A 27451-nucleotide genomic window follows, 5' to 3' on the forward strand; every position below is an offset into this window, starting at 1 on the left:
CGCTGGCCAGCAAGCCTAAGAAGATGTTCAACATCACTAATAATTAGGAAAAATGCAAACAAAAGTCACAGTAAGGCATCTTTTCACACCCACCAGAACGGCTAACATTGAGCCAGGCATTGTGGAACAACAGGTTAAGCTGCCTCCTGCAACGCCAGCATCCCATATGGGTGGCCAGTTTGAGTCCTGGCTACTCCCACTTTTTTTTTTTTTTTTTTTTGGACAGGCAGAGTGGACAGTGAGAGAGAGAGAGAGAGACAGAGACAGAGAGAAAGGTCTTCCTTTGCCGTTGGTTCCACCCTCCAATGGCCACTGCAGCCAGCGCACTGCGGCCAGCGCACTGCGCTGATCCGATGGCAGCAGCCAGGTACTTATCCTGGTCTCCCATGGGGTGCAGGGCCCACAGCACTTGGGCCATCCTCCACTGCACTCCCTGGCCACAGCAGAGAGCTGGCCTGGAAGAGGGGCAACCGGGACAGAATCCGGCGCCCGACCGGGACTAGAACCCAGTGTGCTGGCGCCGCTAGGTGGAGGATTAGCCTAGTGAGCCGCGGCGCCGGCCCTACTCCACTTCTGATCCAGCTCCCTGCTAATGTGCCTGGGAAAGCAGTGGAGGATGAACCAAGTACGTCAGCCCCTGCACCCATGTGGGACTGGGATGAAGCTCCTGGCTTCTACCTGGCCCTGCCTCAGTGGTGGTGGTCATTTGAGGCCTAAACCAATGGACAGAATATATCTCTCTCTCTGTAACTTTGCCTTTCAACTAAATTTAAAAAATAAATTTTACAACAACAAAAAGAATGGCTAATATCAAAATACAGAAATAAAGGGGCCAGCCTCCACCTGTGGCACCAGCATCCAGTTCGAGACCTAGAGGCTCAACTTCCGATCCAACTCCCTGCTAATGCGCCTAAGAAAAGCAGAAGATGGCCCAAGTGCTTGGGCTCCTGTACCCACATTGGGAGACTCAGAAGTTCCTGGCTCCTGGCTTTTGATTGGCCCAGCTCCAGCTGTTGCGGCCACCTGAGGAGCGAACCAGTGGATGGAGGGCTCTTTGTCTCCCTGCCTCTGCCTCTCTGCCTTTCAAATAAATAAAATGAATCTTCAAATGAATAATAAAAAATAAAGAGAGGGCAACTAGGTACCTGCTCCTTAACATCACTGACTTACTAAACCAAGTTTAAGCCTCTGTGTTCATTCCTCTTCTTTTGGAAATCAGAAAACATTCACTGATAACATCAAGATTCACGGCAGCACTGCAGGCGGCAGTTTCACCCGCTATGCACACACCGGCCAAGACCAGGATTGAAATTGTTCGCAGTCACTGAAAATGACATAGGGCAAGCAGTTGGCACAGTGACTAAGACGCCAGCTGGGATGCCCACACCCAATATCAGAATGTCTGGTCTGAGTCTGGGCTCTGTTTCCCACTCCAGCTTCCTGCTAATGCCACACCTGGGAAGCAGCAGGTGAGGGCTCAAGTGTTTGGGTCTGGACCACCAACAGCGGAGACGCCAATCTGAGTTCCTGGCTCCTAACGTTGGCCTGGCGCAGACCCTCTGCTGCAGACAGGCATCTGAGGAGTGAGCCAGCAAACAGAAGATCGCTCTGTCTTTCAGATAAAACAAAAACTAACAAGGGGGGTGGGTGTTGTGGTGCGCCAAGTTATGCAGCTGCTTGGGAAAGGTGTATCTTGTATCTCAGTGCCAGTTCAAGTTTGGTCAAGTCTAGCTCCTCTACTCTACATCCAGCTCCCTGCTAATGTGCCGGGAAACAGCAATGCCATGTATTTGAGTAGTCTCTGCCACTCAAGTGAGAGAAAAAGATGGAGTTGCAAGCTCCTGGCTCCTGCCTGGCCTGGCTTTTGCAGCATTTGCACAGGGAAGTAGCAAACAGAAGATCTCTCAGGGCCAGTGTTGTCAATCAGTGAGTTAACTCAGGGCCTGTGAGTGCCAGCACCCCAAATGAGTGCCAGTTCAAGTTCCTGCTGCTCCACTTCCAATCCAGCTCCCTACTAATGCGCCTGGGAAAGCAGTGGAGGATGGCCCAAGTATTTGGGCTCCTGCCACCCTCGTGGTAGATCCAGATGGAGTTCCTAGTTCCTGACTTTGGCTTGGCCTAGCCCTGGCCACTGTGACCATTTGGGGAATGAACCAGCAGATGAAGATTGAGCTCTCTAACTCTGCCTTTCAGAGAAATAAATCTTAGGGGGAAAAAAAAAAAGAGAGAGATTTCCATATCTCACTCTGTCACTGTGCTTTTCAAATAAATAAGTAAATTTTTAAAGTGAAAAGCATATTTAAGTAGCACTCTGACATCAGAAATAACCCTGAAGGCATTCTGGTCTGGCTGAAAAGCCCACGAGAGCATTTTAGGCAAGGAAAGCCAAGACACAAAAAGTGTCCTACATGAAGGATCTCTGTGAGTGAGACCCCAGTGGAAAGAACAGGCCATCAAAGGATGTACTTTTCTCTGAAGGGAGGCGAGAACTTCTGCTTTGCTTATGGCCTTGTCTAAATACAGAAGGAGTCTGTAGATTTAAAAGGCCTCCATAGCCTAGGCAGCTCATGTCAAGGCAGATCAGGTGATCACTGAGGTCATACATAAGAGTGTTAATTGTAAATTAACAACAGGAGTCACTGTGCACTAACTTCCCATGCAGGACCTCTGTCCTTAGAGAGTTGTATTATGAGAGTTAATAGTAAAACCTGTTCTCAAAGATTTACTTCAGTTTAGTGTATTAAGTGGAGGATATTTTTATGCTTCATCAGTCTAAGTGCTTGCAAAAAAAGTAGTATCATTCTTGGGTTCTTCTTTAAAGTTAATTTTCTCAAAAAAAGAATGCTTAAAAAAAGTGAAATCAACTTCAAGATGCAATGACTTTGAACAGCCTTCTCGACTGTTCAGGAACAGTTTTGTTTTTTTTTTTATACAATTTGTTGAACTCTTTATTTAGTACAGAGTTAATCTTATGGGTATAAAGTTAATTGAAAATAGATCTTAGTGAAAAATAAGACTGGAACTAGGAGAGGGAAGAAGAAGAGGGTTGGGAGTGTGGGTGGGAGGGTAGGTACAGTGGGAAGAATTATTATATTCCTAAAGTTATGTTTATGAAATGCATGAAGTTGGGGCTGGTGCTGTGGCATAGCGGAAAAAGCTGCTGCCTGCAGTGCTGGCATCCCAAATGGGCGCTGGTTTGACTCCCAGCTGCTCCTCTTCGAATCCAGCTCTCTGCTGTGGCCTGAGAAAGCAGAAGAAGATGGTCCAAGTTCTTGGGCCTCTGCATCCACGTGGAAGACCCAGAAGAAGCTCCTGGCTCCTGGCTCCGGATTGGCTCAGCTCCAGCCATTGCAGCCAATTAGAGAGTGAACCAGCAGATGGAAGCTGGCTTGCTAGCTCGCTCTCTCTCTGCCTCTCCTTCTCTCTCTGTGTAACTCTGCCTTTCAAATAAATAAATAAATCTTAAAAAAAAAGTGCATGAAGTTTGTATTCCTTAAATAAAAGGTTCCTTTGGGGAAAAATAAATAATTAAATTTTCCCCACACACACAAAAATGAAAAGCATGATAAATGTGGCATTAGCCTTTTTCCTAATTCAGAAAATTTACCACAGGGGGAAAGACAATGAACGACAAATTTCAACCTCAATATTGTCAAATGTCTCTTCACTCTATTTCCAGTTTTTGGAAAGCCAGAACCACACTGTAAGGGTAATTTTGTAACTTTATACTTTGTATTGTTTCCACTCATCACAAATACCTTCTAGGTTTTAAATATGAACACATTTAAAGGCTATATAATATACCATCAAAGGAATATACATCATATTCTTTTCCAAACAAAATAATAGTGTAATGAACATCTTTCTTGCTTAATTAAGATTGCAGGCACAGGGCCGAGGTTCTCGGCAAGAATGCCCCTCGGTGCGAGTGAGCCTTGTGCCTCAGCAGGACCGGCATCCACCTGGGCGCCCACATCCCACATGGGAGCGCTGGCTGGAGTTCCAACTACCCTTCCGACTCAGCTCTCTGCTAACGAGTTTGGGAAAGCAGACGATGGCCCAAGTATTTGGAGCCCTGTCACCCACATAGAAAACCTGCATTGAGTTCCTGGCTCCTGACCTCAGTATGGACCAGCCCTAGCTATTGCAGGTTTGTGGGCAGTGAACCAGCAGACAGAAGCAGGCACGTGCATGCTCTCTTAATTGCTCGCTCGCTCTCTTTGTGCCAACTCTGTGGTATAGCAAGTAAAATTGCTGTCTGTAACGCCAACATCCCATATGGGAGCCAATTCATGTTCTGGCTGATCCACTTCCCATCCAGCTAGCTCCCTGCTAATGGCCTGAGAAAAGTAGTGGGAGATGGTCCAAATGCTGGGGCCCCTGCCACCCATGTGGAAAACCCAGGAGAAACTCCTAGCTCCTGACTTGTCCCAGTGCAGGCTGTTGCAACCATCTGGGGAGTAAACCAGCGGCAGATGGAAGATCTCTGTCTCTCCCTAATTCTGGTCTGAAATAAATAAATCTTTAAAAAAAAAACTCTATAAATAAATCTTTTTTAAAAAAAAAATCTGTCTCTCCCCCTCTCTGTGTCACTCTACTTTTCCAATAAACAAAAATAACTTTTAAAAAAGGGAGAATTCTAAGGGCTGGCACTGTGGCGCAGCAGATTAAAGCCCTGGCCTGAAGCGTCGGCATCCCATATGGGTGACAGGAAGTAGCAGAGTCCCGGCTGCTCCTCTTCCAATCCAGCTCTCTGATGTGGCCTGGGAATGCAGTAGAAGATGGCCCAAATCCTTGGGCCCCTACACCCACGTGGGAGACCTGGAAGAAGTTCCTGGCTCCTGCCTTCGGATCAGTGCAGCTCCAGCTGTTGTGGCCATCTGGGGAGTGAACCAGCGGTTGGAAAACCTCTCTCTCTCTGAGCCTCTCTCTGTAACTTTGTCTTTCAAATAATAAAATAAATATTTAAAAAAGAGAGAGAGAGAGAGAGGTTTCTAGCTATCAGGAAAACATGAGAAAATAGGAATTAAAAAAATATATATTTATTTACTTGAGAGACACAGTTATAGAGAGGGAGAGACAAGAAAGGTCTTCCATCCGCTGGTTCACTCCTCAAATGGCCTCAATGGCCAGAGCTACGCCAATCCAGGAGCCAGGAGCTTCTTCCAGGTCTCCCACATCGGTGCAGGGGCCCCAGCATTTGGGCCATCTCCCACTACTTTTCCCAGGCCATTATCAGGGAGCTGGAGCAGAAATTGAGCACATTGGACTCGAACTGGCACCCATTTGGGATGCCAGCACCGCAGGTGAAGGCTTAACCTACAATACCACAGCGTCAGCCCCAGCAACAGGAATTTTTAAAAAGATCATTACTAGGGCCGGTGCCTGGGCAGAGAGGGTAAGCCTCAGCCTGCAGTGTCAGCATCCCATATGGGTGCCAGTTTGAGTCCAGGCTGCTCAACTTCTGCTCCAGCTCCTGCTAATGGCCTGGAAAGCAGTAGAGGATGGCCCAAGTTCTTGGATACCTGCTATCCATGTGGGAGACCTGGAAGAAGCTCCTGGCTTCAGCTAGGCTCATTCCAGACTGTTGGGACTATCTAGGGAGCGAACAAGCAGATGGCAGATCGATCTCTCTCTCAAATAAATAAATCCTCTTTAAAAAGTGTTTACTACTCCAGTCCTGGCTGCTTCTCTTTCGATCCAGCTCTCTGGTAATGGCCTTAGGAAAGCAGCAGAAGATGGCCCAACTACTTGGGTCTCCTGTACCCAGTTGGGAAATCCGGAAGAAGCTCCTGGTACCTGGCTTCAGATCAGCCCAGCTCTGGCCGTCGTGGCCATTTGGTGAGCGAACCAGTGGACGGAATCCTCTTCTGTCTCTGTAACTCTGCCTTTCAAATAAAAAAATAAATCTCTAAGAAAAAAAAGTGTTTAGGGGCCAGCACTGTGGTAAAGCCACTGCCTGCTGTGCCGGTATCCCATATGGGCACCGATTTGCCTTCCGGCTGCTCCACTTCTGACCCAGCTCTCTGCTATGGCCTGAGAAAGCAGTAGAAGATGGCCCAAGTCCTTGGGCCCCTGCATCTGCGTGGGAGACCCGGAAGAAGCTCCTGGCTCCCAGCTTTGGATCGGCACAGCTCCAGCTGTTGCAGCCATTTAGGGAGTGAACCAGCGGATGGAAGACCTCTGTCTCTCTTTCTGCCTCTCTGTAACTCTTTCAAGTAAATAATATTAAAAAAAAAAAAAAAGGTTTAATATAATAAATTTTGTTGGGGCCGGCACCATGGCTCACTTGGTTAATTCTCTGCCTGCAGTGCCAGCATCCCACATGGGCGCCAGGTTCTAGTTCCTGTTGCGCCTCTTCCAGTACAGCTCTCTGCTATGGCCGGGGAAGGCAATGAAGGATGGCCCAACTACTTGGGCCCTGCATCCGCATGGGAGACCAGGAGAAGCTCCTGGCTCCTGGCTTCGAATCGGCACAGCTCCGGCCATAGCGGCCATTTGGGGGGTGAACCAACGGAAAAGGAAGACCTTTCTCTCTCTCTCTCTCTCTCACTAACTCTGTGAAATAAAGAAAGAAATAAAAATAAATAAATTTTGTGTGTGTTTTCTATAAAAAATAAAGCCCTAGGCAGCATGTGTAAGTGGGGCACAATCAAATCCCAAGGGGGAAGTGCCAACAATGGGAATGAACTGGAGATCAGAAATGCAGGCAGGCTGTGATCTTGCTCGTATAGACAATGAAAGGGAAGGCGGAACATCTTTAAAAAAAAAAAAATGGCAAGGCTTCCATAGCCTTGGCAGCTCACGACAAGAGCCTCGGGTGATCACTGACGTCATAAATAAGAGTGTCAATTGTTAAATCAACAACGGGAGTCACTGTGCACTTGCTCCCCATGTAGGACCTCTGTCCTTAATGAGTTGTACTATGTGAATTAATGGTACAACTAGTCTTCAAACAGCACTTTATACTTTGTGTGTCTGTGTGGGTGCAGACCGTTGAAATCTTTACTCAGTATAGAGTTGATCTTATGTATATAAAGATAATTAAAATTACTGGGATGGGAGAGGGAGTAGGAGGTGGGATGGGAGTACGGGTAGGAGGGCGGGTATGGGGGGGGGAAGAATCGCTATATTCCAAAAGCTGTACCTATGTAATTTTTATTCATTAAATAAAAGCTTTCTAAAGCAAATGGCCAGAAAGAAACATTATAACCTAGGCAGTAAACTAAGCTTTTTAATGTCATCTCCTGATTCCTAGTCTAGCAATGTATAAATTGAGCCTCAAAGAAATTGGCAGGTAGTGTGGCTCTCACTTTAAGACATGAATGGGAGACCTGAGGCCAGAACTGGTTTACTCCAAAGTCCTGTTTTTTCCCTTCCACATGGTCCCTCTTCCAGGAAAAGCCTCAGATTGAGCTTTCTCTCCGATCCAGGTCCCTCTTTCCCTAACGCTGTCCCTGCGGCCTGCACACATTTCTAATGAGGCTGCCTGATGGAATGCTGCAGGCCCCCGGGGGTACAGAGCCTGTATCACGGGAATGCTGGGAACGCGGCGAGTGCGCGGCGCCCAGGAGACCCAGAGTGCTATCAATGAATGAAGTAACAATGACCCCGTCGTCTCCCTCTCCACAAAGGGCTCTTCAGCGCCTCACCGGGACTGTCTCCCGCAGAGCTGCTCCTATCGGTCAGGATCTCTTTCATCTCTCCGGTGCGCCCACCTGGACGCCAGAAAGGCTTTTCCCTCTGCCAGAAACCCTACGCTGCCTCTTCTTCACCTGGCCTGCTTCTGAACTATTTCCCCAAACTTCCCCAGCCTGGTCAACAGCCTTGGGGCTGTATAACCCCAGCAACGACAACCCGTTCACCCCATGGCACCTGTCCCAGTATTGCAAGCGGCCTGGTTTTCTGCCTCAATACCGGAAACATAGAGGGAGTGAAAGACAAAAGGGATGCGGCAAGGATCAAAGCAGGACTTCCCCTGGCTTTCAGAAACGGGGCGACGCAGGCACGGGAAAACCTGCAGAGACAGCCACATCCTGCGCTGCAGTTGGAAATTCAACATAAATAAGGAGCGTGATGGGGTTGGGGGGCAAGGCCTGTGTGCCGGGGAGCGCCGCCTGCCGGCCACGCCGCGGCACTGCGCCGACCCATGCGCGGGGGGCATCACGCACGCTCCGCGCCGGGACCCCAGACCCGGACGCGAGCGCAGGCTCTCGAGGACCTGTCCGCCAGGGAGGGGCGGACAGCCGGCACGGGAGCCGCACGCACGCGTGTTTCTGAGGGTCACGGGGCCCTTCGCGCCCCGGACCCGTCCTTCCTCTCGATCCCAGGTGAGGACGGCCCGACGGAGAGGCTGAAAATAGCCTGGGAAGCCTTCCGGGGCGCGCTCGCTCCCCCTCTCCTTCTCGACTATTCTTAGCCCCACGCTCTCGCACAGCTCGCGCCACCAGACACGCTAACAGCCTCCCAGTTCAAACGCGTGAGGCGATGGAAGCGGCTGAGGCGTGCGAACGCCAACGCTCCGCGCTGCGAAACCAAAGCCGGGGCCGCCGGGGGCCTCGGCCGCCCGAAGGGTCGCCCCCAGCCCTCCGGGACCCCCCCCCCCACACCCCTTCCCCACAGCAGCTCCGAGGTAACGGCGGAGGTCAAGGCCAAGGCCAGGCTGTCCCAGCCGGCCGCGGGCAAGCCTGCGGCTTTTATTTCGGTTTAGGGCAGCCGAGGAGAGGGGACGGGCGGCTGAGGGGACCGGAAGCGCACTGGGCCGGGGGTGAGGGGGGACAGGACGACGGGCAGCCCCACCCCCTTCCGCCGCGCCCCTCCCCCCCGCCGCCGCCCGCGCGCGACCCCCCGCCCGCCCGGCGTCTCCGCCCGCGCCACCCCGCCGCCCGGGGCCGGGGGGCGCCGAGGCCCCACCCCCGCCCCCCGCTTACCTGTGGCTGCCGCCTCGCCGCAGTCCGGGGCGGGAACTTCCACTCCCCCCACACACACACCCCTCCCAGATGGAGCCGAGTTCACTGCCCACTTCCCCACCCCCTCCTCTCTCTCTCTCTCCCTCCTCGAGGGCCAGGCGGGGCGGGGAGACGCGGTGTCGCTGAACGGCCCCGCAGTCCTAGGCGACAGTGTCCGCGGCACTCGGGGCCGCCACGGGCGGCATGATCTCGACTCCGGGCCGGGGGCGGGAGCGGGAGGGGCGCCGCGGAGGGTGGAAGTGCGTGGGGGGCGAAGCCGGGGCGGGGCTCCGTGCCGGCCGCCGTCCTGCGTCATCGCGTCTCACGTGACGCGCCGCGCCGCCATCTTGGGCCCGCCAAGCCGCGGGGTGGGCGGTGCGCGGTCGGGAACCGCGGTCGCTCGGCTGGCGGGCGGGTTTTTGGTGTTTTGTTTTGTTTTGTTTTTGGTTAGCAGACTGGGCGACTGCGTGCTCGGGGGTTGGGGGGGTTGGGGCGGCGGTCACCCCCCTGACTCGGACCTGCACCTGTGCCTTTGAAGCTCCTGTTTGCTTGCTGCCGGTTACTTTAGAGATTTATTTATTTGAGAGGCAGAGAGAGGTCTTCCATATGCTGGTTCACTTTCCAGATGGCCAGAGCTTTGTCAATCCGAAGCCAGGAGCCAGGTGCTTCTTCCGGGTTTCCCACGTGGGTGCAGGGGCCGAAGGACTTGGGCCATCTTCCACTGCTTTCCCAGGCCACAGCAGAGAGCTGGATCAGAGGTGAAGCAACTTGGAGGTGAACCAGCGCCCATATGGGATGCCGGTTCTGCAGGGGGCAGCTTTACCCATGATGTTTTTGTTCTAACATGAGACACTTTAGGGTAAACTTACATACATGCGAAGAACGGTGCGGTCAGATCGTAGAATGACGCAAGTTGACTTTTGAGCTCCTCCAGGTGCCCAGCACAAGAGGAAGCTAAAACTTGCAAAGAGTCCCGCGGGCTCTTAGAGTTCACACCCATTGTGGTGCCAGTTAACAGCTCCTGCACGGTGAGCTCGATAAGGCAGCTCAAAATATAAGACGGACCAGCTGTCAACGCTGGAACACTACCACTGGCTTCATCTCTGAAAACACTTGCCCACGTCCCAAAGGCTGCAGAGTCCAAACCTGGGGCCCAGAGGCCGTCCTCTGCCTCCTGCCTGCCGGGTACTGTCAAGAGTTACCCTGCCAAGCGCTCGTGGCTGCTGTCATTCACTCAGCAAACACTGTTCACAATCAGAAGCTAGAACTTGGACCCAGCATTAGGGTGCCTGGGTTTGAATCCTCCTCATCCTGGCTTCCTGCACCCTGGGAGGTAGCAGCTGATGACTCAAGCATTTAGATCCCTGGCAACCCCCATGGCAGACTGTGGGCGTGGCCCAGCCCCAGCTGTGGGGCATTGAGGAAGTGAAGTAGACCAAGTCTTCCTCTGACTCAAACACAAATTTAAAAAATTATGTGTTGATCTAGGAAACAACACTGTGGCACAGTGGGTTCGGGTCCCGGCTGCTCCACTTCCAGTCCAGCTCCCTGCTAACGTGCCTGGAAACTCGGAGGAAGATGGTCCAAATACTTGGGCCTCTGCCACCCATGTGGGAGACCAGGATGGAGTTCCAGGTCCCTAGTGTCAACTTGGCCCGACCCTCGCCATCGCGGCCATTTGGATATACAAGGGAAGCAGAAGATAATTAAAGTATTGAGAAAGAAAAGAAATAAAGTATTGAGTCCCTGCCACCCCTGTAGGAGACTAGATGGAGTTTACAGCTCCTGTCTTCAGCCTGGCCCAGATGCAAATGTTAGAGTCATTTTGGGAGTGAACCAGCAGATGGAAGCTCAACTCTCAATTCTCTCTTACTCTGCCTTTCAAATAAGTTGATCTTTTTTGGGGAAAAAAAAAAAAAAAAAAACATTTATTTCGAGAGTCAAGGGTGGGGGCGGGCTCCTAGCCAGTGATTTACTGCGTAAATGCTCACAATGCCAGAAGCAGGAGCCAGAGACAGAGTCCGGGTCTCCCAACGAGGGTGGCAAGAAGCCACTGCTGCTTCCCAGGGCGCGTGTTAGCACCACGCTGAAGATGGGCTGGAGCAGGACTCAAACCCAGGTGCTGCAGGGTGAGCTGTAGGCGTCCTAACTGCTGGACTACATGTCTGCTCCCAAAAGTAATTTTTTTTTAATGTTTAATTTTATTTGAAAGGCAGAGTGACAAAGGTCTTCCAGCCACTGGTTCACTTCCCAAATGCCCAGAATAACCAGGGCTGAGCCAGGCTGAAGCCAGGAGCCCTGAACCCCATGAGGTCTCCGTGTATGCGGCAGGGCCTCCAGTTGTCTGCTGGCTCCCAGGATGCATGGTACCCGGAGGCTGGATTGGAAGCGAAGGAGCCAGAACTTGAGCCAGGCACTCTGATGTCAGTTGCACCACAGTACCCACCCTGAAAGTAATTACTTTAAAACAAAGTTGGCCAGCCCAGGGTGGCACGACTTTAGTCCTTTAGGCCCCCTTTTTTCCATTTAGAAAGATTAAAATGAAAAAGTTTTGATGGTGCTGCACTTCCCATATAATCATGTAGATTGAATGAGTTTGAAACATGTCAAATTAGAGTGAGTTCTGGGGCCAGCGCTGTGGTGCAGTGGGTTAAAGCCCTGGTCTGCAGCACCTGCGTCCCATATGGGTGTGGGTTTGAATCCCAGCTGCTCCACTTCTGATCCAGCTCTCTGCTGTGGCCTGGGAAAGCAGCAGAAGATGGTCCAAGTCCCTGGGCCCCCGCACTCTACTGGAAGACCAGGAGGAAGCTCCTGGGTTCGGATCAGCACAGCTCTGGCCGTTGCAGCCAACTGGGGAGTGAATCAGCAGATGGAAGATCTCCCTCTCTCTTTCTGCCTCTCCTTCTCTCTCTGTGTAGCTCTGATTTTCAAATAAATAAATTAAATTTAAAAAAAGAAAGAAAGGACATGAGCCCAAGCGGGCGACTTTAGAGCCTACTTCTCAAAAGACAGAAATTATTTGAAGCTGATAGATGTAAGCTTTGTGGACTACAAAGTGTTTTTGTGCTTCTGTCTTGTGATACTCAAGGGGAAACACACACGGTAAACCTTACCCAGGAGAGGTCCTAAGTGCGTGCAACGGTTATATTGTTGGCACCCAAAGAAGGATACTACGAAGCAAAATTTCTCTCTGAGCCTTCCCCTGCCTCTCTCTCTCCCCTCGTTAGTCCCCAGGTAAACCGTGTGGAAACTAGAATTCCTCCTTCCCCAGATTATAGAAACAGATCCCCTTGCCCCCAAAGCCAGCTGTGAAACCTAAAAATACTATTTTTGCCTCCTCCCTACCATTCTTTGTAAAAGTTGACCATGAAGAAATTAAGACTGTCGTCATTCCAGACAGGTCTTGCCCCATACCTGGGAGGAAGCAATGAGACCGAGGGGCTAAGAAGAATCTGGACAGACAGGCCTTGTGGGGCATCCCCACCCATTAGCTCACTCCTGCTTTGTTCCACATTTCTACATGGCTGTCCCTGCTGCATCAAACTTAAGATAAAAATGGGTAATTTGGGGCTGCCATTGTGGCGTAGCAGATAAAGCCACTGCCTACAGTGCCAGCATCCCTAATTCAAGTCCCGGCTGCTCCTCTTCCGATCCAGCTCTCTGTTATGGCCTGGGAAAGCAGTGGAAGATGGCCAAGTCCTTGGGCCCCTGCACCTACGTGGGAGACCCAGAGGAAGCTCCTGGCTCCTGGCTTTGAATCAGTGCAGCTCTGGCCGCTGCGGCCAACTGGGGAGTGAATCAGCAGATGGAAGACCTCTCTCTGTGTCCCTCTCACACTCTCACTGCCTCTCCTTCTCTCTGTGTGTAACTCTGGCTTTCAAATAAATAAATCTTAAAAAAAAAAAAAAAAAGGATAATTCAGCCTGGAGCTGGGGGTCTTCAATCTGAAGAATCCTGTGTCCTATAAAACTGGGCAAATCAGTCTGTTATGCCTTTCTCTTGTTAACCTGTCTCTTAAGGGTGTCAGCTACAACCCTTTGGGTGGAAAGGGACACCCCTTTCCACCTTGTCAGTGTGAAGTCCAGTCACACTATTTCAGGATGGCTGCTTTGCTGCCGCGTGTCATGCATGTCATCTGAATCTGAATTAAACCCGTAAAACTAGTCTGTGAGGCCCTTGGGGGACTAGACCACGTTGGGGCTCCGCACCAATCCTTCTCCTCTGGGGGAATTTCTCAGTCATCCGTATCTCACCAACAGCAGGCATCCGATCTCAAAGCTGGGGCCAGCAGAGTCTTCCCCAGGGAAATTTGATTTGGGCCCAAAATTAGTCTCTCTTTAGATGAATGCACCTAATGTTTCAGACTTTCCTTTAATATATTTATTTGAAAAAAAGAAGGGTAAAGCCGCTGCCTGTGACACCAGCATCACATGTGGGCGTAAATTCTAGTCCTGGCTGCTTCTCTTCCAATCCAGTTCCCTGCTGATACACCTAGAAAAAGCAGCAGATGGCCCAAGTACCTGGGCCCTGCCACCCACATGGGAAACCTGGATGAAGTTCCTGGCCCCTGGCTTCAGCCTGGCTCAGCTCTGGCATTGCAGCCATCTGGGAATTGAACCAGCAGATGGAAGATTTATTTGTGTGTGTGTTTCCCTTTCAAATAAATAAGTAAATCTGTACCCCAAAAAAGTGACAAAAGGAGGGAGGGACAAAGCAAAAGGGAGAGGGAGAGGTCTTCCACCTGCTCATTCCCTCCCCAAGCCCCTGCAGCAGCTGGGGCTGGGCCACACTGAAGCCTGAAGCTCCATCCAGGTCTACAGTGTGGGTGGCAGGGACATTAGCAGGAAGCTGGACTGCAGAGGAGCCAGTACTTGAACTAGTAATCTGATACGTGATGTGTGCGTCCCAAGTGGTTGCTTTATTTATTTGAGGGAGGTCTTCCAACCACTGGTTCATTCCCCAATTGGCCTCAATGGCTGGAGCTATGCTGATCTGAAGCCAGGAGCCAGGAGCTAGTTTCCAGATTTTTTTCCCGCCAGCCTCTGGGATTTTCCCTACATAATTTAGCCATTGGCCAAGGACATAGATCAATTCAATAAGCAAGCTTGGCGGTTTCTGCTGTCTGGGACTCTGTCTAATCATGTTTTCCCCTTGGTTACCTGGCTGCATGGCTGATCTGGAACCCTTCCCCGGTACACCTTAAGGCTATGGCTTCCATCACTCAAACTGCTTGGATGTAGGGAGACGTCCTCAAACAAAAAGTTGTGAATACAAATGTCCCCTGTTATATTTTGTCATTTTTTAAAACTTATTTATTTATTTATTTGAAAGGCAGAGAGAGAGAGAGAGAGAGAGGTCTTCCATCCACTGGTTCATTCCCCAAATGGCTGCATCGGCCGGAGCTGAGCCAATCTGAGGCCAGGAGCTTCTTCCAGGTCTCCCACATGGGTGCAGGGGCCCAAAGACTTGGGCCATCTTCTACTGCTTTCCCAGGCCACAGCAGAGAGCTGGATCAGAAGTGGAACAGCCAGGACTCGAACCGGCACCCATATAGGATGCAACGGCTTTACCCACTAAGCCACAGCGCCTGGCCCTTGCATTTTTGTCTTTCAAGAGCAATCACTCCCAGCTTCTGCTTTTGGGCGATTTAGAGATATTTTGTACAAATCTGGTCAAGTTACTCTGCTTTTAGGAAGACTTGATACTGTTGATTTTTCATGTGTATTTTTTTTTTTTTTGGACAGGTAGAGTTATAGACAGTGAGAAAGGTCTCCCTTCCATTGGTTCATCCCTCCAAATGGCCGCTACTGCGCTGATCTGAAGCCAGGAGCCAGGTGCTTCCTCCTGGTTCTCTAGGGGGGTGCAGGGGCCCAAACACTTGGGCCATCCTCCACTGCCCTCCCAGGCCACAGCAGAGAGCTGGACTGGAAGAGGAGCAACCGGGACTAGAACCTAGTGCCCATATGGGATGGCGGTGCCGCAGGTGGAGGATTAACCAAGTGAGCCATGGCGCCGGCCCCTCACGTGTATCTCGTATTCAGTAATCTCACCAAACTGGTGTTGGGAAGTACAGATCCTCTTTCTGTACAAGACTATCATATCGCTTCTAAATTGTATCGGTTCTTTTGTATCCAGTCCATATAGCTCACTTATCTTTCCCCTACTCTGCTGGCTGTAATCTCACTTTCTGGCTGCTCTGAGACAGTGATAAAGCGAGCATCCCCACCTGTTCCTTTCATGGTGGTGCCTCTGAAACATCACCATGGGTATTTTGACGTCATAGCCCTACTTTATCAGTTAAAGAATTCTTGCTCTTTGCAAATGACTTCGCCACTCCCTCCCCTCAAGAGGTAGAATCCTCTCCCCTGGAATCTGGCCTTAACAAAAGGCAGCAAAAGTGCTGTGCATGACTTTGCGAGTGGATGAGAAGCTTGGGGCTTAACGCGTTACCTTTCAGGATGTTCCCTTTCAGAACGCAGCCACCACGCTGGGAGCCCCTGCATCTTAATCCTTCTGTGCAAAATACCTGAGCTGGCCAATTCAGCTTCATGGCTCGCAGTCACGGAGGCTGGGAAACCGAGACCGGGCGCTGGCAGCTCCAGAGGCAGTGAGCACTGTGTCCTTGAATGGCAAAGGGCAAAAGGACCCAGCTGTTGCCTCCAGCCCTTTCATGAGGGCACTAACACATCCATGACCTAATGATCTCCCTGAAGGCCCCTCATCTTCAACTATCACATTGGGTCTTAGGTTCCAATGTAAGAATTTGGGAAAGTTATGCACATTCAAACCACAGCAGGACTAACAATGAATTGTAGTTCCCACAGTGGGTAACTCCGCCTTCCTGTTGTCTTAATCTTAGCTGGTTGTCTCACCTGTCAAAACTGTGTTCAGATGCTACTCCTCCAGCACCTCACTCGCTCACCACTGGACTGGGTACCCGTATCTACTCTCAGTCCATCGCTGCTTTTAATCTTTTCAATATGATATTGTGATTGTCCTGTCTCTCCTTAAAGGCAGCGGTTTCTCTTCAGTTGAAGCTCTTACCACACTGCATTGTGCCTACTCATCAGGCGGGCACTGAATACATGTTAAGTGAAAAATGTTCTCAAACATGCACAATTCAAGCGGCTCCCACCAAGTTTCTTGAAGCCAGTAAATGGAAAAGCAAATGAAGTATCATGACATCTTCCATCTGCTGGTTCACTCCTCCAAATGGCTGCAATGGCCAGGGCTGGGCCAGGCCAAGGCCTGGAGCTTGGAACTTCATCTGCGTCTCCCCTGTGGGTGCAAGGCCCCTTCCACTGCCTTCCCGGGCACATTGGAAATGGAGCAGCTGGGGCTGAAGCAGAATGTTGCAGGCAGTGGCTTAACCCACAGTGCCACAATGGAGGCTCCTATCCTGGCTGTTATCATAGTTAAATTTAAACTTGATCAGTTCCCCAGCCCCCTCCCAACATGTGAAGGATTAAACACAATCAGGCATCAATATTTATTAACACAAGACAAAGGAAACACATTCAATGAGTTAATAGAACACTGTCCAGCCAGATGTTAAAAAGTGTGTATCTAGTCTAATTTCAAATAAATAAAAAAAAAACTTTATACATAATTACACAGTACTGTAGTTTGAATTCGACATGGGTAAGTATCTTGACAGAAAGTAAACAAAACGGCATTTAGGACTAAAAAATTATTCTTGTATCTTTACAATCTCTTTCTCTGGACAAATAACACAGCCCATTTACATACACCTAAACCAGAAATGTAGGAATGACAAAGGCCTATTGTGTATTTGGAGTACTGCAGCTTCTTTCTCCAAATACTCTCGCTTTTATATCAAAGCAGACAACAAGAACAACCACTAAGGCATAGATCATGTTGGAGTTTGAGGGTGAGGTGATAACTCCTCATTGCTTTAGTCTAAAAGATTCCTGGATATTCAAGGAAAGTAATTTATTTGGCCAAAATATTGAGCACCATGCCTGGGACAGAGACCTTAAATAAACAGCTAAGGCCTCAGGCCCTTTGTTGATTCAACAAAAGCATTAAGCAAGCATTGCCCGGGGGCTGAGGGAGACACACCCAGATGACTTAGGCAGGCAGCACAGCTACAGAGGGGAAGCTCAGGCCCTTTGAGAAGCAGGGCCAGCTGCAGGCTGCAGGCCACCCTGGGCTCAGGGAGCCAGGCCACAGCACTGGTGCAGCTCTGGGAAGTCCCAGGGCCTAGGAATTTTCCTGAGGCTGAGGCAGTCCCTTGCAGATCCATTCGGTCACTGCTGCTGAGTCAGCAAGAGTTCAGAAGCTTGTGGACCAACGGATTTCTCTTGACGGACATGGAGGCTTGCAGTTCATTTTGTTTCTTTTTTCCCACAGGCATAAAAAATTCAGAGACAGAACCTGTTCCAGAGGATTAGAAAGGCTGTGTGTGTGTTTTAATTTTATTTTAAACCGACAATGGCCTTCTGGGCTGCCTTAAGAATCAGTTCTACTACAAGGGCTCCACTTAGTAGAAAGGGCAAGAGCATGGATTTCCCAGCCAAGCTGGGGGTCAACAGAGAGGGCCTTAGAACTGTACAAGCCCTGTCTGAGCTAATGCCTGTGCTGTCCTCTCCCACCAGAGTAACGGGGGAAGCTGGCCAGGAACAGCTCCCAGCTTTCTTGCACTAGCACATTTTGGCTTAAGGGAATGTGCAAAACCATAGCAAAAAATATAAAAACCAATGAGGAACTGTAAAATTAGGTGTCAGCCCCCAAGCAGCAGGGAATTGGCCACTCTCTGAGACAGTGGAGTCTCTCAAAGGAACGAGTGCAGAGCTGTGCTTTCCAACATGGCGGCCACTGCGGCATCTGGCTTCTAAGACTTGAACTATGGAGAGCTCAAGTTGAGAAGCTGACGCTGGGTTTGAAAGACTTACTATGTACATTTAAAAAAAAAGAATGCAAAATATCTTGTTAATAATTTTTATAATGACTTTATGTGGAAATAATATTTTTGACACTGGGTTAAATAAAATATATTAAAACCATTATCACTAGTTTCTCTTTACATCTAAAAAGGTGGTTACTGGCAAGTTTGCACTTGCAGGCATGGCTCCCATAGTATTATGGTGGATGGTGCATCTCTGGGTGCCTACCCCCAAAGTTGCCAGGGGACAGAATCTGCAACTCTTCCTCAGACCTTGGTGATGATGAGATAGAACCATTTGATCCTCAGGATCCCCTGCTTTGCTGAGTGACTCATTAAAAATTGCTTTCAGAAAACTACTTTCCAGGCTGTTCTCTGCAAATCACTGGGATTTCTCACTTGTCCCCATGTAAGTGCTTTTTTTCCCCCTGTACATTCCTCATCGTGTGTAAGTTAATTCCATTCTAAAATGCTGAAAAAGAGATCTGGAACTGGGAAAATGTCTTAATGTCTGCCCCTTGTGGAGACTGGATTAGGAGGAAAAGAGGATTGTGGGAAGGGAGTCATGAAGTGGCCATGAGGCATGAGACTGTGTGAAGGCAGCCAGGGAAGGCTGCCATGGCAAAGGGTCTGCTCATTGCATTATAAACCTATTTGCAGGGTAATTACAAGTCTTAAAAATTGCTTAAAAACATACTTAGTTTACATGATGTTACAGTGGGGTAAATAATATGTATTATTAAAATAGTCTAAATAAATATTTACACAACAGACCAGAGTAGGTTAAAGAGAACCATTCTGATCTAACAAGTTAATTCTTTTCACTTTTGAGCTTTTTAATTTTAAAAAATATTTCTGTAAGAAAAAAATAATAAAATTCAACTATATTCAAATATATGAAGTATCAGAGCCAAGGCAGGACACTGAGCCAGAGGCCGGGGCCAGTGCCGTGCCTCGGTCTGCTGGGCCCGGGTGCCATGGTTGCTTCTCCAGAGCTTCTTGCATACCCAGACTTCCCCGTCTCAGCAGAGGCCTGGCGATCCTGACAGCCCACACTGCTAAGTTCTGAGACGTGCGTCGTGCGGCCGTGCGGTTCTGTGTGACAGCTGATCCCACTGCCTTCCCAGCCTTTCATTCTGGGTTTTGGACTCCCTGCCCTTGTGACCTGGAGAACAGTGGACACTCTGCGGTTTTGGAAGAGAGCAGCTATGTGGATACGCTGTAGCTACAGCTTCCAGTGGGCCTGCAGAAGGGGGAAAAGCTAGCTTCTTACGCAGTCGCTGGAAAGCTGAACGACAGTTTCGACAGTGGGGCCAGAACTCGGTGGGATCTGATGAATCTTTGCTGCTTGTTCTGAACGTTTTGATTTTTAAACTGAGATTTTCAGCTTACTAAAACAGGCTGAATTCTTAGAAGCTTAAGCTGATTCCGGGAATGCAAGCTCCAAAAACAAATGCAGGCAGCTTTAGTTTCTAAAACACACCAGCCAAGGAGGAGTACAATGATGTACAGTGAAACCTGCAAACAGTTTGCGCTTAGTTACGTAATCAGTTACACTGTGCTGAGAGAGTACTGAAATTCTCTCAAAGCACAAATGGTCCTACTTTGGTTGTTGTAATCATACAAGCCAATTCTTTAGCTGAGTTATGGTATTCTTATTTACATCTTTAGAATACTGGTCAGAATGTTTAGCAGTCAGGAATTATATATATAAAGCAACTCTCATATTCAGTGGGTTATCGGATTCGCTTGTGACTTGCCTGAAAGAAAGCTGAGTAGTTTCAGGTTAACAAACCCGCAGAATGTCTAGCTACAGTAAAATGGCAAAATACAGTACAGAGCGAGAACTGTAACTCCGACTACCCCTTCACATGAATTCAGTAAACTCCCTTACAAAAGTCTAAAACGGCATTAGATAAAAATACAAGTATGTACAACAAGATGAGAACAACGCCACATGCATGTCCTCGCTGCACGCCCGTCTGGCGCTGTCATTTGCCACCACGCAAGTCCTCTGTGCGCGGAGTCCCACGGGATGAGACAGAGGAGCCAGCGCAGCCACTGTAGCCGACTTCCCCTCGGGTGGAAACTGACTCCCAGTCCAGGGTCCCCGTGGGCCCCGCCAGCTGGCTACATGTTGTACGCCACGTAGATGGGGTCCAGCTGGTCAGCCAGGAAGCTGTCGCGGAGGTGCATCCGCTGCTTCTCTCCTCGGGAGTTGATGGGGATGACCCCCGGGTCCACTACCACCACCACGCCCACGATGAGGTAATGCTCTTCCAGCACCACATTGGTCACCAGGGGAACCAGATCCAGGGCCTCCTGCTCAGACCCACACAGCTCCACGACCACGACAAGCAGGTTGGTCCACGTGAACACAGCACTGGAATGTTAAGGACATGCGGTTAACACGTGGCAACGCTCACCCATCCGTCCCGACAGCTACCGTCTCTCCTGGACCTGTCACCCTCCTGGGAGTGTGGCCTTGTCTCGGTGATCGCACCTGACCGACTGAGCCACTGCAGCCTTCCGCTAAGTGGGACTGAGAGTTGTCAGCGGCTCACTTGAACTTAGGACACATGGCTTTGAAAGTCACAGCGTGAGTACAGAGAAGTACAGAGAATGGCACTTCAGGGAGGAGCAGAGAGAAAATGAAGTAGATGCCCACGTGGCTGCAGTCGGTGAGGGCTATGGCTCCTGCTGGCTTTCCCGACACACAGGCTAACTACAGCGTTCTGGAAACCTCTGAAACACCCAAGTTGTCTTTCCATCAGTTCTCTTTTCCTTTAGCTTTTATTTTTTTTTAAACAAATTTGTTTTATTATTTATTTGAAAGGTAGGACATCAGAGAGAGAGATATTTTCCATTTGCTAATTCACTCCCCAAATGGCCGCAAACCCAGAGCCAGGAACTCCATCCGAGTCTCCCACATGGGTGCAAGGGTCCAACTACCAGCCACTGCCTGCTCAGGTGCATTAGCAGGGAGCAGCTAGGAACAACCATAAATCCAACTGGTAGGGAATCCGATCTCATATGAGCTATTAGTGTCCCATACAAGTGTCTTTTCATTGTGGGACAGTGCTACAGGGTGAAAGGTTGCCTTATGGTGAACTGGGTTACAAGGTATGGCCTGATTTGTGAGGTGCACTGTTAAATTACTTAAAAAAACAAAAAAACAAAAAAACAACACATTCTGGGGCAGGCACTCTGGCAGAGCAGGTAAAGCTGCTGACTGCAGCGCCGGCATCCCATATGGGTGCTGGTTTGAGTCCTGGCTGCTCCTCTTCTGATCCAGCTCCCTGCTGTGGCCTGGGAAAGCAGTAGAAGATGGCCCAAGTGCTTGGGCCCCTGCACCCATGTGGAGACCTGGAAGAGGTTCCTGGCTTTGGATTGGTGCAGCTCCAGCCATTGCAGCCATGTGGGGAGTGAACCAGTGGATGGAACCAGTGGATGGAAGTCCTCTCTCTCTCTCTCTCTCTCTCTCTCTCTGTCTCTCTGTCTCTCTAACTCTGCCTTTCAAATAAATAAATAAATCTTAAAAAAAAAAAAACCCTCATTCTAATCATTAAACTGTACATAATATTTGGCTGACTAAAAGTAGAAGGCCGTGCCAAGATGGCCGCTGGCAAGTGAGCGCCAGTTACTCAAGAGTGGCTTCGGAAACCCTCTGGCAACACAGCCTGCCTGGCAATGGGCTATGATTGGTCAGGGCATAAACTGCCCCTTGACCGGATTGGCTGCCTTGGCTATTTAAGCTGCTGCACCAACTGAAATAAATGAGTCTGCGGGCTGCTCGCCTCAGGCCTGCTTTCACTCGACTGCAGGGTCTGTGTGGTGACTCCGCGCCTCTTGCCCCCACCACGCTCCTCCTCTCAGAACGAATCCACAGCAACAAGTAGAACATCAAGTCAGAGGGTAATCATGTCACAGATTCTCTGCACTGCTTCTACCCAGCTACTTCCACATGCCTTCTACGTGCTTCTCAGTCTAATGATCTTCTCAGCTTGGTCAGAGTCTTGCTCAGGTCTGTGGGAGTGGGGCCTCTAACCAAGGCAAGAACACCTTTTGACTTGAGTACAAAAGAAACTGGGGGGCAGATGTGGTTGGAGGGAGGGAGGGAGAGATATAGAGAGGGATAGAGAAGGAGAGAGGGAGAGAGGGAGAGAGGGAGAAAGGGGGAGAGGGGGAGAGGGAGAGAGAGCGAGCAAGCCGCCGGTAGATGAGGTCTAGGTTTTAATTTTTGGGAGTTTGGGTCACTGTGGGTTGGGAGATCAGGGAGCACTTCTGGCTGGGGAGTGCTTGCCACACTGAGAGAAGAGGTGGATCCTTTTCATCCATTCACTGTTTTGCAGTTTATAAAGCGCATTCTCAGTGAACCCTCTGGTGAGAGAGACCCAGGGAGAGGGAAGCACTTCTGGCTGGGCTTTTGGACCTCAAAGTCACGGTTCTTTCCCACACTACACATCGCCTCCCTAGGCAGATGATCCATTAGTCCCTTATGGGGGCCTACTGTTTATTTAAAGATTTATTTATTTTTTATTTGAAAGGTAAGAGTTACAGAGAGAGGAAGGAGAGGAAGAGGGAGAGGGAGAGGGAGAGGGAGAGGGAGAGGGAGAGGGAGAGGGAGAGGGAGAGAGGGAGAGGGAGAGATCGTCCATCCATTGGTTCACTTCCCAAATGGCCACAACGGTCAGGGCTGGGCCAGGTGAAAGCCAGGAGCCAGGGGCTTTTTCCAAGTCTCCTATGTGGGAGCAGAGGCCCAAGCACTTGGGCCATCTTCTGCTGCCTTCCTAGGCACATTAAGCAGGGAGTTGGCACCGTGGCGCAGTAGGTTAATCCTCTGCCTGGGATGCCAGCATCCCATATGGGCACCAGTTCGAGTTCCAGCTGCTCCACTTCAGATCCTGCTCCCTGCTATGGCCTGGGAAAGCAGAAGATGGCTCAAATCCTTGGGCCCCTGCACCCGTGTGGGAGACCTGGAAGAAGCTCCTGCCTCCTGGCTTCAGATCGGCACAGCTCCAGCCGTTGCGGCCAGCTGGGGAGTGAACGAACGGAAGGTAGACCTTTCTCTCTGTCTCTCCCTCTCACTGTCTGTAACTCTACCTCTTAAATAAATAAATAAAATCTTAAAGAAAAAAAAAAAAAAGTGGAACAGCCAGGACTCCAAGTGGCGCCCATATGGGATGCTGGCGCTGCACATGGTGGCTTAACCCGCTGTACCTCAGCACCAGCCCCGGTGCCTGTTATTAAAAAAGACTGGCTTCAGAGTCTGCGTGGCCTTGGCTGGCTCCTCTGAAAAGGCCTTGGTAGCCACAGCTGAGCATGCACCCAAGACAACAATCCGTCTCTGCTCCCTTCCTCCCTCTGTGACTGCGGAAACACGGAACTGCAGTCTGTAGTGGCCGTACCATTCGGCGATGCTCCTGTGGATCCGCGACACTGAAGTCTCGATGTCGATGGGGTGGTACCTCAGGCCCCGCAGCTCCAGTGTTTCGTCCAGAGCTCCCACCACGTACAGCGCGTCATGTCGCTCTGCCAGAAAGCAGAGAGAGAGGCGCTTCACATGCACGCATGAAGACTGACGGTAAGAGAACCAGCAGCCGAAGACTCCTCGGCGCGGGGCACCCGCATGCATCCCGTCACTGCCTTGGTGACTCCCACTTCCCAGGTGGGAAACCAAGGTCAGGTGCTGACTCCTGCCATACAACAAATGGCAGACATGGGCTGCCCAAGCAGGGGCCCCTCTTCTGCACTGTGCCACTCTGGGGACACGGAGAACTGAGGGTGCCAGCCAGTGTGGAACAGACATGGGAGCTGAGAAGTAGCCAGGTCTAGTTTAGGCCTTTCAAACCTGGGGGGTTCTCTGCATCAGTTCTCCCAGTGTGTGCCACACTTAGTGTCGGGTATTGTTAAATGGTTTCTAGCACCGGGCAAGGACAAAGGCTGAAGGCAGACAGCAGTGAAGCTTTGACAATCAATGGGGCAGAGGGTGGGTGGGAGGGTCTCCAACAGCAGAGCCCTGCCCAGAGGAGGCTTGTATCCAATGCGAGACTGGAGGGGCTGGAGCGCTTAGGCAAGGCGGCTCCTCTGGGAGCAGGGCTGCTCCTCCTGGCCCGAAACAGCACCCGGCGGCAGAAGAACTGAAAGGCGCAATGCTCACCTCGGGAGCTGGCGCAGGGCTGGGGCTCAGTCCCACGGGGCCAGGGAGCAGTGTCCTGCCAGGAGCAATCCCTGCAGGCCGTCCTAACCCACAGCTCGGGACGCACATGTGGTGACCCAAGCACTCCCCTTCTAGATACTCTTCCTAGGGCACGGTGCCACTTAACAGCAGATTTAAATCCATGTGTGGGCTCAAGAGCTGTAGAGGTGGTAATCTCACACACACACACACACACACACACACACACTCCCCACATGCAAGGGCAGGGTGAGCGTGGCCAGCTAACACCACGGAGTGGGGGGCAGGACACAGGGAGCTGCAGCAGGGGGTACCTCCGGTGGCTGCTGTGAGCTCCGTCCTGCGGACAAAGCCCAGGTAGCCTGTCCGAGCCCAGAGCGTCTGGGCAGCATCCCCAAAGCTCAGGCGAGTGTTGAAATGGTCTGCTTGAAGAGTCTCACTGTCGTAGATGGTGTAGTAGCCACTGGCTGTGTGCGGACTGTTGACCCAGATCTACAAAAGGAGGGCAGGGCAAAGGCTCACCAGCAAAATACAACCAGAGCAATTCAACCCTCTCAGGACAGATCACTCTGATTTCTTAATCCCATTTCTGTATCAGCCACAATACAAGTGCAGTAACACGGGAGCTGACATGTACTGAGGGAGGATGAGGCAGGAGTCACCATCTCCTTTCTAGCTGAGGGCCCAGCAGTGGGAGGATCTGGGACGGTATCTCATCCGGGTGCCCAAATCTCCTCTTGATCCTGGTCACAATCTTCTGTCCATTTCAGTCTTAGGCCTCACAGAAGAAGATTAACTCCATTCCCCAGTTTGGAAAAGCTAAATCCACAGTTTTCACTGGCTTCTGGAATGTGCGCTCTGCAGACTTTTCAGAGAAGAAACGAAAACCGTACACACCTCTCCCAGGTGAGAGTCTCCGACAGGGCCTTTGGTCTCGGGATTGACGATAACCACTTTCACTCCGGGTAAAATCTAAGAATCAAAGTGAAAATGCAAAGCGTGGGTTCAGTCAACTGTAAGGACATTTAGGAAATGCAGCTGCCAGCTGGAGATACAGGAGTGGCACACAGAACAGGAGCTCACCAGCCAGCCCGGCCACGCGGAGGGCACAGCTGCAGGCACCTCTGTGCATTCTCTCAGCCTCCCTCAGGGGTTATTAGACCAATGGTCTAGTGAGATTCATCCTCAAAAGTAAAATAGGAAAGTGGTCTACCTGTAGACCAGAACGATGGCGGTAAGAACTTGTACAACTTCCCTTGTCGGCAATCTAGCTCATGCACTGACACTATGGCAGTGCAAGCCCTTTAAACAGATAGGAGGCACAGCTGGAAAAACTCCATTCCTGGCTCCAGCTGCTACTGCAGTCAGAGGGACTTAGAGAGAATGGGGCAGCTGTGCAGGAGGATGGGAAGGAAAGACATCTGTGCCCCTGGGAAAGACAGCGCACGCCTGGGATCCTCACAGGAGGGAACACGAGAACCCAGTTCTGGCTGAGAGAAGGCTCAGGGCCTAAGGAAAGAAAGGCCTCTCTGGTTACCCACATTCTGTACCCCCCCCTTTTAAAAACATTCATTTATTTATGTGAAAGGAAGAGTTACAGAGAGGCAGAGAGAGAGAGAGAGAGACAGGAGAGAGAGAGACAGAGAGACAGAAAGACAGAGAGAGAGAGAGGTTTTCCATCCTTCCATCTGCTGGTTCACTCCCCAGATGGCCGTACCAGCTGGAACTAGGCCAATCTGAGGCCAGAACCCAGGAGCCTCTTCCGGGTCTCCCACAAGGGTACAGGGGCCCAAGTACTTGGGCCATCTTCCACTGCTTTCTCAGGCCATAGCAGAGAGCTGGATTGGAAGTGCAGCAGCTGGGACTTGAACCGGCACCCATATGCAATGCCAGCATTGCAGGCGGTGGCTTTACCTACTATGCTACAGCACTGGCCCCAAACATTCTGCCCCTTTTAAAGCTTCCCTTCAATCTCAGATTCTAACATATGAAGTTACTTGCAAGGCCCTGCAATGATTGTCCATGCTCAGACACCTAACATCTTCCTTTTTCGAGGAGAGAAAGGGCAGGGACCGCTCCCTACAGTCTGGACAGGTACTGAGGAAAATGACAAAGATCAAATTTGGTATTCTGGGGCCAGCGCTTGTGGCAAAGGTTAAGCCTCTGCCTGCAGCACATGGATCCCATATGGGTGCCTATTCTAGTCCCAGATGCTCTACTTCCCATTCAGCTCTGTGCTGTGACATGGGAAAGCAGTAGAAGATGGCCCAAGTACCTGGGCCCTTGTACCTACATGGGAGACCCGGAAGAAGCTCCCGGCTCCTGGCTTTGGAACAGCTCAGCTCCGGCTGTTGCAGCCATTTGGGGAGTGAGCCAGTGGATGAAATACCTCTCTCTCTCCCTCTTTCTGTAACTCTACCTTTCAAATAAATAAATAAAATCCAGTATTCTTCTTGTCTCTAGATCTATATGAATCTGAAAGTATCAGCGAAGCTAAAACAGTTGAATTATCTCCAGATTTCAATTCAGTCTTGCCTTGTATTTAATTTCTCACAGGGCTTCAGGGTGGACCACAGGCTACCCCGCCGGCCTTCCCAAGGGCTCACAGAGCAATTACCTTTCCAGATTCTGAGAGAAGCAGACTCTGGGGGGCGCCGCGCTCCACCAGACGAACCCTGTGGAAGAACAGTGTTTTCCATTTACAAGCTGTTCTAAAAACAAATCCATGGTGCCCACTGTGGCTGGTTACTGCCCTCCCAAGAGCGCCAAGGCATTGCTCGTGATCACACTGGAGCAAGGTTCCTCCAACTAAGCATCAGCAAGGTTTCGGTCCGATCATTTCTTGTTGGAAGGGGCTACCCTGTGCATTGTGGGCCAACTGGCAACATCCCCGGCCTCCGCCCATAGAGGTCAGCAACAACCTCCCTGTAGTGACGAACAAAAATGCTTCTAGACCTTGTCAAACACCTTGAGGGCTGGGGCGACATCTCCGCAGGTCTGAGGAGCAGCCCAGGGAGGGGCTCAGTGCTACGGGGCACGGGGCACGGGGCACAGGGCCCGGCCCAGTCAGCAGGGCTGGCCAGGAGCCTGGTCGCAGCAGCACCATTTCCTCGAGAGGCCGTGGCGGGTGGAGGCAGGCTCAGATGCAGTGCTGCTTTGAGCCCCTACACTGCCTCCTCTACTTGCCTGGCCCATCTCACATTTTTAAACTCTTAGAGGAAAGAGACAATCCATTTTAATTTAACTTGTATCAAATGTCACAAAATACTTCTGCTCATGCAGAACCTAAGCATTACATTTTAATACTGAAGAACGGTGGGGCAACTGTGCAAATGAAAGCTGTCTTCTTATACACACAAACCTTACCAGGTATTAATAATAAAAATGAATTCCTTCCTTCTTGCCGCATCCCTCCCGGCA

The 27451-nt window shown here is 50.6% G+C and overlaps 2 protein-coding genes across 9 annotated transcripts in view; both read right to left on the reverse strand.

Annotated features, from left to right (window-relative positions):
• ATF1 (activating transcription factor 1) overlaps positions 1 to 9265 on the reverse strand; it is a 118641-nt gene extending 109376 nt beyond the window's left edge. For 3 of the 4 annotated variants that reach the window (XM_070052228.1, XM_051846304.2, XM_051846305.2), the window contains exon 1: positions 8931 to 9265. The gene's annotated coding sequence lies outside the window, so the exon portion shown is untranslated. The remainder of the gene's footprint in view (positions 1 to 8930) is intronic. The other variant, XM_070052229.1, reaches the window with a different exon arrangement.
• A 7158-nt stretch (positions 9266 to 16423) lies between these two features.
• The window catches only part of DIP2B (disco interacting protein 2 homolog B), a 231372-nt gene continuing 220344 nt past the window's right edge, over positions 16424 to 27451 (reverse strand). For all 5 annotated transcript variants that reach the window (XM_070052227.1, XM_070052224.1, XM_070052223.1 and 2 more), the window contains 5 exons: positions 26649 to 26706; positions 24929 to 25003; positions 24346 to 24523; positions 23262 to 23385; positions 16424 to 20236 (listed from right to left, as the gene is read on the reverse strand). In XM_070052227.1, coding sequence (XP_069908328.1) covers positions 19984 to 20236; positions 23262 to 23385; positions 24346 to 24523; positions 24929 to 25003; positions 26649 to 26706 — 688 coding nt within the window. In that variant the 3' untranslated portion in view covers positions 16424 to 19983. The remainder of the gene's footprint in view (positions 20237 to 23261; positions 23386 to 24345; positions 24524 to 24928; positions 25004 to 26648; positions 26707 to 27451) is intronic.

This window comes from Oryctolagus cuniculus, chromosome 11 (genome assembly GCF_964237555.1).
Source record: "Oryctolagus cuniculus chromosome 11, mOryCun1.1, whole genome shotgun sequence".
NCBI lineage: Eukaryota > Metazoa > Chordata > Mammalia > Lagomorpha > Leporidae > Oryctolagus > Oryctolagus cuniculus.